Below are 10,000 nucleotides of genomic sequence, written 5' to 3' on the forward strand. Positions count from 1 at the left end.
TATATATATATGGATATGAGGGTAACCTTTAAAAATAAATTCACCCTAGACCTGTGACCGAGGTGTATTATACTACAGAATAATATGCCAACTGCACAGGCAAGTATTCCCCATACCCAAGGTCTGATAAAGTAAAGTTTAGGTGACGTAACAGCCACTCCCCTCCCCCCATCCCCACCCCCAACCCCTTACCCCTCAAATAAATAAATAAATACATAAATATAGGACATTTCACATGCGCTTAAGAAACTTATTCCATTAATTTTCTAGGAAGTCTGAATAATTCTCACAACATAATGTGGATATAATTATGGTATTACTTAACGAGCATATGAATCATCGCAGGAGAAATGTGCACCTAAAAATACAACAGCATACTGTACGTAACAGCATAGCAGGCATCAATAACACCCATTATTTAAATTCAATATAGCACCCCTCTTATCCCGTGTAAAAAATAAAATCACACAGGCTGATCAGCTCTCAGGTATTTATTTGGACTGTGATATAAAACTGGGATGATTATTACAGTTTATAATTAAAAAAAGAATGTGTCCCAACACGTTGGTGAGAAGCATAGAGAAATAGAGTGGAGCATGTCTCTTTGTATCATTTAAATTCATTTGTGTTTTATTTCACACATTAAATAATAAAATACACTATCATCAAATCCTAATGTAAATCTATGGAGCAGTTTCGTAAAGTGCAAAATGCCCTAATAACAATTACAACCGACCTACTAGTTAAACAGTAATATTACTTTGAGCAGGAGGGAGCTGTGAATAACAACAAGTCCTTACTAGGAATACAAATGTGAAGTTTTGCTTTAAACTTTTGTATTTATTTTGTAATACAATAGATAACATTACAGAGGATTGGCTGTAATGAAAACGCCTTTAACAACCCACACAGTCCTTGCTAATATGCTGTCTGTATTTTATCTGACATATACATATGCAAAGCCATAGAATCTGTTCCAACCAGGGCATGCAACAAGCGAAATAAATGAGATTTAAATATACCTGGAAATAGAGAAGAAAAAAAATTCAGTTCGATTTTTAAAAATCCAAAAATGAAGGGATTTAATCGCTTATATTTTCTTTTGATGTCTAATTAGCTGCCAGGTTATAAATAATGTAATATTTTTTGTTATAACATTAAAACAAAAAACTTTTTATAGTGGACGCCTATGAAGATAATTAAAAAGGTGTCATGAACAGTTTTAAATGACAACACCCCCTTATATAAATAATGTGCATTGTCACTGCATTCATGTAATAAAAAAATGACCCTTGATACTTTCTCAAATTACATCAGTTTACAAATCAGCTCGTGAATAATGGGTGTTATTGCGGACTGCAATTTCTCTGTCAGTCAAAGGGTTAATGGCCACTATATATTGGGGGGGGGGGTGAGTATTATTAACCTACCTATACAGCACTCCTATTGCCTTCTCGTTCCAAACACAGTCAATATCTTCACCATACCACATATAAGCAAGTAAAACATACCCAAGCAATAAGAGTTACAGTTCCATCTATATAAATGAGCCCTGCACTGTAAGACCTTCTAGCAGTGTTGAGACCCTGCATTATCCAGCTAGTGGGGGGCCCCTTATTGGTGCCTGATATTTGCTTTTAGTGGAAGAAAAAAATGCCCTGTTTGTTTTGTTGTGGATGGAAGTCCACACAAGTGTGTATGTCTATTGTTTCAACAATAGGAAGGGGAGGGCAGAAGTGAGAGAGAGCAGGGGGGGGGGGGGGGTATGCAGAGGGTGACGCCTTGTATAACTGCAGTGAAAAGTGGGTGTCAGGAGGAGGAAGCCCTGTTAAGAAGAGGCACTTCTGTGTCAATCATCCCGTCAGGGTCTTGTGTCCCAGAGGCGAGGAAAGGGCACATTACCTGCAGGTTTCATCGTTTGCTTATCTAAATAGAAATAGGAACCGGTTTTCTGGCAAGAGGGAAGGCCTGCCTGCCTGTGCAGGAACGGAGATAAGACACAGGGCTCTCCTGCTTTGTGTGGGGTTTTTTTTTTTTTTGCATAGAGCTGCAGCACAGCACACAGGAGGGAGCAGGATCCTGGGCTGGGGCAGCAGGATCCAGGGGCCACCGAGACAGCAGAGCAAGGATTCCACTGCAGGGCCCCCCCCCCCCCCTTGGCAAGGACTTGGGTGGGTGTCTTAACCCAACTAGGAAATGACACCCGCATAAAGTAGGGCTGCAGACACCAAGCAGCTCAGAGAGTTTTCCTCCTCTGTGCAACTTGCTGGGGCTGAGCAAAGAGCAGGAAGGGGAACAGCAGGGAGATCTCAAAGTCAAAAGCACCTTTACTTTTGCAAAACCCCCCTCCACCCCCCCCCCCAAACTTGGCTCAAACTAGAAGCGTGTTAGGGGGAGCAAAGCTGCAGCAAAAAAAAAGGGACTTGGATAACTCTTGAGAGCAAGATTACATTAAATCCCATTCTGTTTCTTGTTTTGTTTTTTTTTTTGTTTTTTGTTTTTTTTTGGAATGATTTCAGCCATTTCCAGCCCTTGGCTCACCCAGCTGTCCCATTTTTGCGATGTTGCAGCTTTCACGGCCAACAGCTTGAGTAGCCTGAATGCTTCAGGAGGCTACCACCTCTCCCCATCTCCTGGGGACCCTTACAGCCAGCATGAGCCTCACTACGAGCCCTGCTCTGCAGCCCAACACACCTACAGCTTTGGCCCGGGCTCCAGCCATGCCTGCCCAGAGCCTGAGAGTGGGGCTTCTTCTTCTAGCTGCTCATCTTCTTCCACCCCAGGGAGCAGCAGCAACAAAGCCTCAGTCAAGAAGAACCCCAAGGTCGCCAACATCACCGTGCAGCTGGAGATGAAGGCTCTCTGGGATGAGTTCAACCAGCTGGGCACAGAGATGATAGTCACCAAAGCTGGGAGGTAAGAGTGGCATTATCCTTATTTTCCCTGTGTTTTGCTGCTTTTAAGGCGCCATCTTTCCTCTCTGTCCATCACTGATTCAGCCTTCTCCTGTGTGTGGTGGCCCATCTCAGCAACCTGTTGGCATTCAGTCTTGGTGACTCAGGAGTCCCCCAGTAGACCCACATGGAATCTCAGCAGATCCAACAGTTCTCCTGGGCTGGAAGGGGGAGGAAGCAGGGGGTTTGTTGCTGCAGAGAGAGGGGAGGGTGAGAAGGTGGGTGCTTGGGAATGGAAACTCTTAGGATTTCAGAAGGATGATTTCATAGAGGGAATATTTCTCGGTTTAATTCTAATTCATACAGAATATTTTACAGCAATCTTTGCTTGTGTGCAAGTCTATATTTGTAACAGCACAGACACCAGCTGCGTGTCTACTTCATACTTCTCACATTTACAATTATTCCTAAAAAATGTGGGAGGGGGGGGCACGTTTTATTCTACTGAATAGTGTACATATAACCCCAAATAGGATGGTAATCCCGAGGTTTTCCTGACACAGTCAACACACGTTTTTCTTCCATTTTCTGTTATGTTAAATAGGGCAAGCAGTTCTGTAATATCACAGTATTAGGAGTTGAACACAACATTTTTTTTTAGGAGCAGATTTTAAAGTGAAATATTGATCCAACAATATATTATTGCTAATACCATTGCTTTAACTCATTTAATTCCCATTCAACGCATTGTCACCGCCCACCCTAACAGTGATTCTGAGAATAAAGACCAGTAGGATTATTTAAAAAATGCGGGGGGTTTATATAATATAAAGGCGAGGCGTCTGGGTACTAAATACAGAGGTAAGAGACAAGCTAATCTTGAGATAAAACATTATAAAACTTCCCATGTCAGGTGGGCTTTAAGCACAATAGAGTAGACCAAGCCTTGCTGCGGGTTACTTTGCTAAATCATCATTTCGGTTCTTTGTAATGTAGCAAAATTATTCTTTAGAACATACGAAACACCAGGTGAAGAAAATAATATACAACTACATCATACTATAGAAAGTCCCTGGTCATGTTACCCTCTGCAAGCCTGCACAATGCTCTGTGTGGCCTATCTGATGGGCTCACAGAGCCAATAAAATGCAATATCAATCAAAAGGCACCGGACAAGGCGCTTAATAATACAATTATAGCATTATATAACATCATCATTACAATATGTTCCAAAATTGGAATGCAAGAAAAGCAATCGTTTCACTCTTAATGATAACCGTGAGAGGAGATCTAGATGGATATAATATTTTAATGACACCGCTGTTTACTTCTGCAAACAATTGTATTGAATGATGTACTTCTTGTACTGTAGATACATAGTAACACGAATGTCGCCTGATATGTGTGTATAATGTGACATCTCTCACACAGCCAGCTTTCATCGGTGCTATATTCTGTAACCAGTAAAAGTAGTTCCTTTTCAGACAATAAAAAGTGGAAGGTAAAACTTTAGGAAAGTGAAGAATCCCAGGAACCCGCTTAGGGTAACCTTTCTGAATCATGCTTCCTAAAAATAAAAAAAAGAGGGGGTTCATTACTTTACCTGACAGAACTTAATTGCAAATAAATAAAATTTCTCCCTATATAAAGCAGAGGAAATACAATCTGTGTTCCCATGTTTTTGGTAGATATTAAACCTAGATTAGCATTGTATTTTTGGGTAATTTATTCACCACTTCAGAAGTCAGTAATGCACAATCTCTTAATCTTTGCCTCTCGGAGACTTCACACTCCAGAGAGAGAGAGAAAAAACTCCAAAACAACCCCAAATATCTGATAAATGTTTCAAGTCTTTCTCAGCCACACAATGTGATACATATCTGTGCTGTATGCTGGCCTTTGTTTAAACCTCGGATCCTATGTTATTAACATTAACACGCTCTATACACAGGGTTTGAATAATGCCACTTAACTCGCATGTATACCAGAATCCCACATACTTAGTTAAAACTAAAAAAAAAACACAATTATACTATTTAATAGCTTTTTAATTTGTGACTGATGCCGCTTTAATATTTGATGTAGCGTCCAATATATGCAACAAACTCCAATGAAATTCCAAATGAGTTCAGGGCAATAATATACCTATATATTATATATATATATATATATATATATATATATATATATATATATATATATATATATATATATATATATATATATATTTATATATATGTATATATATATATATAAATGTATATGTATATATTTGTATATGTATATATATGTATATGTATATGTATATATATATGTATATATAAATGTATATGTATATATATATGTATATGTATATGTGTATATATATATATATATATATATATATATATATATATATATATATATATATATATATATATATATATATATATACACACATACATTTTCATGAATTGGAGCAGCCTGCACTGAAAGGGTTCAATTAATATATCACCCCTTATTTTTAGGAAGTTTCTATGAATATTCTCCCTTAACCTTTTAGTGCCAGGACTTGCATGCTGAAGTGTATCGGTTATCATATCTCGTCACTTGGTTTCCATCTTCCATTTCCACTACATCTGACACATTAAATTCGCATGTCCGCACCTGGCCCAAGGTGCTAGTTTCTCGGTTAAGTAAATGTCCTGTCCCAGTGAGAGTCCTGCGTGCGATCTGACCTGCGGTTGCTTCTGGCTGTTCCACCCCCCCCCCCCCCCCCCCCCCGCTCTCCTTGCAGGGTATTTGGTTGGTCTCCCCCTCACCTTGTAGGGTATTTGGCTGCTCCCCCCTCCCCCCCTCTTCTCCTTGTAGGGTATTTGGCTGCCCCCCTCTCCTTGCAGGGTATTTGGCTGCTCCCCCCTCTCTCCTTGCAGGGTATTTGGCTGCCCCCCCTCTCCTGGCAGGGTATTTGGCTGCTTCCCCCCCCCCTCTCTCCTTGCAGGGTATTTGGCTGCTCCCCCCCCCCCCTCTCCTTGCAGGGTATTCCCCCCCCCTCTCTCCTTGCAGGGTATTTGCCCCCCCTCTCTCCTTGCCGGGTATTTGCCCCCCCCCCCTCTCTCCTTGCCGGGTATTTGGCTGCTCTCTGCTCGCTCCCTTTCCTCAAAGCTCAGAGTAAATATTTTTCCAACTTACTGAATCCAATTACTTCACAATAGTTGATTTAACAGAATGGGTCACTTTGAGCCGGGAGAATGGAAAGGCTTGTGCAAAGCATGACATGTGGCTTGAAAAAATGCTCTCCTCATTTTTCAGAGCAGCTCTGCACTGTGGGCATCAGCACATGGCATTGCAATCCGGGCAAACACACACGGGTAAAGCTGTGTCTATGCCAGCCAACGCACAATTTAACCCGTTAAGTGTCCTACCCCTTTAATATCAGATCTGCATTATTACCCGGCTGATTATACAGCAGCAGCAGCACACACTGCGCAAATCCCTATGCTCTGCAGCAAATGCAAAATGTAATACCTTCAGTTCCACATCAACAAATTGCAAGTGTTTGGGCCCCTGTGTTGGGAAGGGTTAATCGAGGTGTTTTATGGCTAATGCATACAAGGTGTAAATCTACTTAAACAGCACCAGAAGAGAAAGAAGAAGAAAAATCCAACCTCTTTAGTGTATATAAAGAACTGTAAAGGGGGTTATTACATCAATGTAAAGTTTATTAAAACAAGGGTTGCACAGCTAAGGACAGGGTCAGCTCGCATTTCCCGGGTTTGGACATCTAACACTGTCTGTGCAGCTCAGTGCATCGCAGGACCCCATGTGTCACTCCAAACTGTTTTTCTAGCTGGGGTTTATCACGTTGCCTTGTTTGCTGAAGCTTCATTTAAATAACCCCGGGAGGTGCTGGTTAATGGGGTTTGAAAGTTATACATATTGAGAAGTTTGGAAGAGGCAGGGGAGAGCAGCACACAGCCGTTGTTGTTTTATTCCTCTTGATAAATCCCTTTCTGTCCTGTATATTTATATAAAATGCATATTGCCACCTAAAGACAACTTGTTGCTGTTTTATCCCAGATTAACCTCTGCTGGCCAGCAGTATACTGTATAATAATGTAATCAATCAGCTTTCATATACATTACATTTCTATTACAACATTATCAATAAATACATTACAAATATATATTATCTTCATTGCGATGAATGGAGGAAACGGCAAAATAAATGATTTTATACCTTCACAATTTCTGTGTGTGTTATATGTGTCGAATATTGAGATCTGGCTTTGGAATAGATTTATATTACAAGTTTCCTCTAAAACAAAAGAGTCCAAAGTAACCATCAACGTTAAAATAATAGATATTATAATATGTATCGTCCTTCTTCGGGAACATATTTAAATACCAATTAGTAAACAGACCTAGACTTCTTGTATATTACAAACTGCTCCCTAATTGCCACTGCAAACATAATACTGCTCAGCACACCCTAACCTGTCCAGGTTATCAGCACTAACACAAAAGCAGCATATCAACTCGGAAACCATTACCCCGACGTCTTATTTAATATATAAAGTATTGCATTAGTTTTAGCCTTTTTATTCCAAGTGTGGGGATCTTACCGCACACACATAGCATGGAGCAGAACTCACAACTTAGTAATAAAATGGTAATTATTATGATTATTTTTTTTGGAGCAGAACTCACAAATCGATAATCAAATGCTAATTATTATGATTATTTTTTTGGAGCAGAACTCACAACTTGATAATCAAATGCTAATTATTATGATTTTTTTTTTGGAGCAGAACTCACAACTTGATAATCAAATGCTAATTATTATGATTTTTTTTTTTTTGGAGCAGAACTCACAACTTGATAATCAAATGCTAATTATTATGATATTTTTTTTGGAGCAGAACTCACAACTTGATAATCAAATGCTAATTATTATGATTATTTTTTTTAAATCTACCCATTCTTTGCTTCCCATATCACCTGCATTCAGCAGGTTACCAGTCACATCATTTACTATTAAATACTTTCCCCATTGTTGCATGATTTGAGAAAGTCATTTAATTATTTATGCGAGATCGGGGTCAGCAGCAATTGTATCTCCAGTTACAAACCTTATAGTCTTTTAGCAAGTCCAGAGACACCACAAAGGGGGCAGCCGGAGTGGATCCGTGGCTTTGTTTTGGTGTGGTGTGAAAGGAATTTAAGAAATGACATCTTGTTACTTTTCAGACCCCACTGAAACTTGTTTAAGGAGTAAATTAGTCAAAAGCACTTTTCAGAAATGCAGCTGACCAGGGAAAAGGTGCTGTTTAGTGCAGCAGCTCTGAGGGTTTTACCTGTCTCTCTATGCATTGTTCTGCTGACAGTCCAGCCACAGTCCTGCCTTCAACAACACCAACCTCACACCACACAGCTCACTCACAATTTAGTCTGGAGAGAAGCAACTTGGCAAAGTAAAGTGTGTGGAAAACATCTCCACATTCCTGAGGTCCGGATTTTTGTTGTGGCTTTGTTTTGCAATTAAAAGAAACCAGGGAACATTTCAGGAACACAGTAAATGTCGTTTTTTTTCTTTCTTGGTTTATGCCCCCCAAAAATATAAGTACAGCAACTGAAATCATGCATTCCACTGCAATGCAAATAAACACTAGATACATTGGAGATTGTCGTCTCTCTTCCATGACATATGTAGGTGTTTTCACTCTTATTCCAAACAATAATCGATATTAATAATGTCTTCATAACCTGCCCCCTCTTTGCTGCAACACATTAGGTTAATATATGAGATTGCCAGATGCATTTTCTTATGGTCAACATCGCAATAACTGAAAATAAATGAACTTGTGCCTGGTGAACTATATATATATATATACCGATTCCCACCCTGTTTATATCTCCCCTGCTCTCCCTTTTTTATACCCATATTTCTATTCCCCCGGCTAAAATGTCAGTGTGTGTGTGTGTGTGTGTGTGTGTGTGTGTGTGTGTGTGTGTGTGTGTGTGTGTGTGTGTGTGTGTGTGTGTGTGTGTGTGTGTGTGTGTGTGTGTGTGTGTGTGTGTGTGTGTGTGTGTGTGTGTGTGTGTGTGTGTGTGTGTGTGTGTGTGTGTGTTTAAAAAAAATGCAGACACACCAAATGGTACAATAAATGTGTCTTTACTAGCTCAAAGTTTCGGCTTCCCAATTAAGCCTGGAAATCGACTGGTAAATCAGTATTGCGGACCTGAGGGAGAGAGGGGAACTCTCAAAAGCTTGTCCTGTGACATAAATTGTTAGTCCAGATAAAAAAAGTATCACCTAATACTGAAGTACATATATATATATATATATATATATATATATATATATATATATATATATATATATATATATATATATATATATATATATATATATATATATATATATATATATATATATATAATACATTTAAAATGGAGGTTGTAGATGATCTGTTTTGTATTTTCACTTGAGGCTCAGTATACAAAATAAAAAAAAAAATAAAAAACGTCAGGTTAGTCTGTTAGGTACTAAACAAGAGTGATATTTATCAGGACAATAAATGAAAGGTAAACTATTAAATAGCCTGGAGTTAGTTGTTATCCAGTCTCTCTTCCCCCCCCCCCCCCCTTAAAACCTTTGAAACTGATAGCACAATACTTGTGCACGTTACAATTAAAAGCTTTTCATTAGCCCTCATCAATCTAGAGACGTGTCACCCTGCTCTTCCCAACTGTCAAAAAAGGCAGCTAGAACTGCAGAGAAAAACTCAATCAAGTGATTTCACCTGAATGTGGGTATGTGTTCTTAATAGGAGCAACACACAATACTTATTTTCTGTATTCATGTCCCCAGTGGAAATAGGGTGTGGGGTGTGTGCTAATCACCCAGTCTCTATGCTTGCAATGAATTAGGGTCATTCTGCTGTATCTCATGTTCCTTTCTTTTCCCTGACGGGTCTGCTATTTCTCTCCCCTGCCAGGCGCATGTTCCCCACCTTCCAGGTTAAGATTTTTGGGATGGATCCAATGGCTGATTATATGCTATTAATGGACTTTGTACCGGTGGACGACAAACGGTATAGGTAAGTCAATGAAACTTGGGGGGA

The 10,000-nt window shown here is 39.5% G+C and overlaps 1 protein-coding gene and 1 long non-coding RNA gene across 2 annotated transcripts in view; one reads left to right on the forward strand and one right to left on the reverse strand.

The window, feature by feature from the left end:
• The window catches only part of TBX1 (T-box transcription factor 1), a 28,682-nt gene that overhangs the window by 1,137 nt on the left and 17,545 nt on the right, over window positions 1-10,000 (forward strand). The window contains 2 exon segments of the mRNA XM_075568557.1: window positions 2,571-2,916; window positions 9,875-9,976. Coding sequence (XP_075424672.1) covers window positions 2,571-2,916; window positions 9,875-9,976 — 448 coding nt within the window.
• On the reverse strand, window positions 815-8,299 carry LOC142464906 (uncharacterized). The gene is made up of 2 exons (XR_012787750.1): window positions 8,231-8,299; window positions 815-3,146 (listed from the first exon to the last, which is right to left on the reverse strand). It is a non-coding gene; the product is annotated as an uncharacterized LOC142464906 (long non-coding RNA).

Source organism: Ascaphus truei, chromosome 13, assembly GCF_040206685.1.
Source record: "Ascaphus truei isolate aAscTru1 chromosome 13, aAscTru1.hap1, whole genome shotgun sequence".
Lineage (NCBI taxonomy): Eukaryota > Metazoa > Chordata > Amphibia > Anura > Ascaphidae > Ascaphus > Ascaphus truei.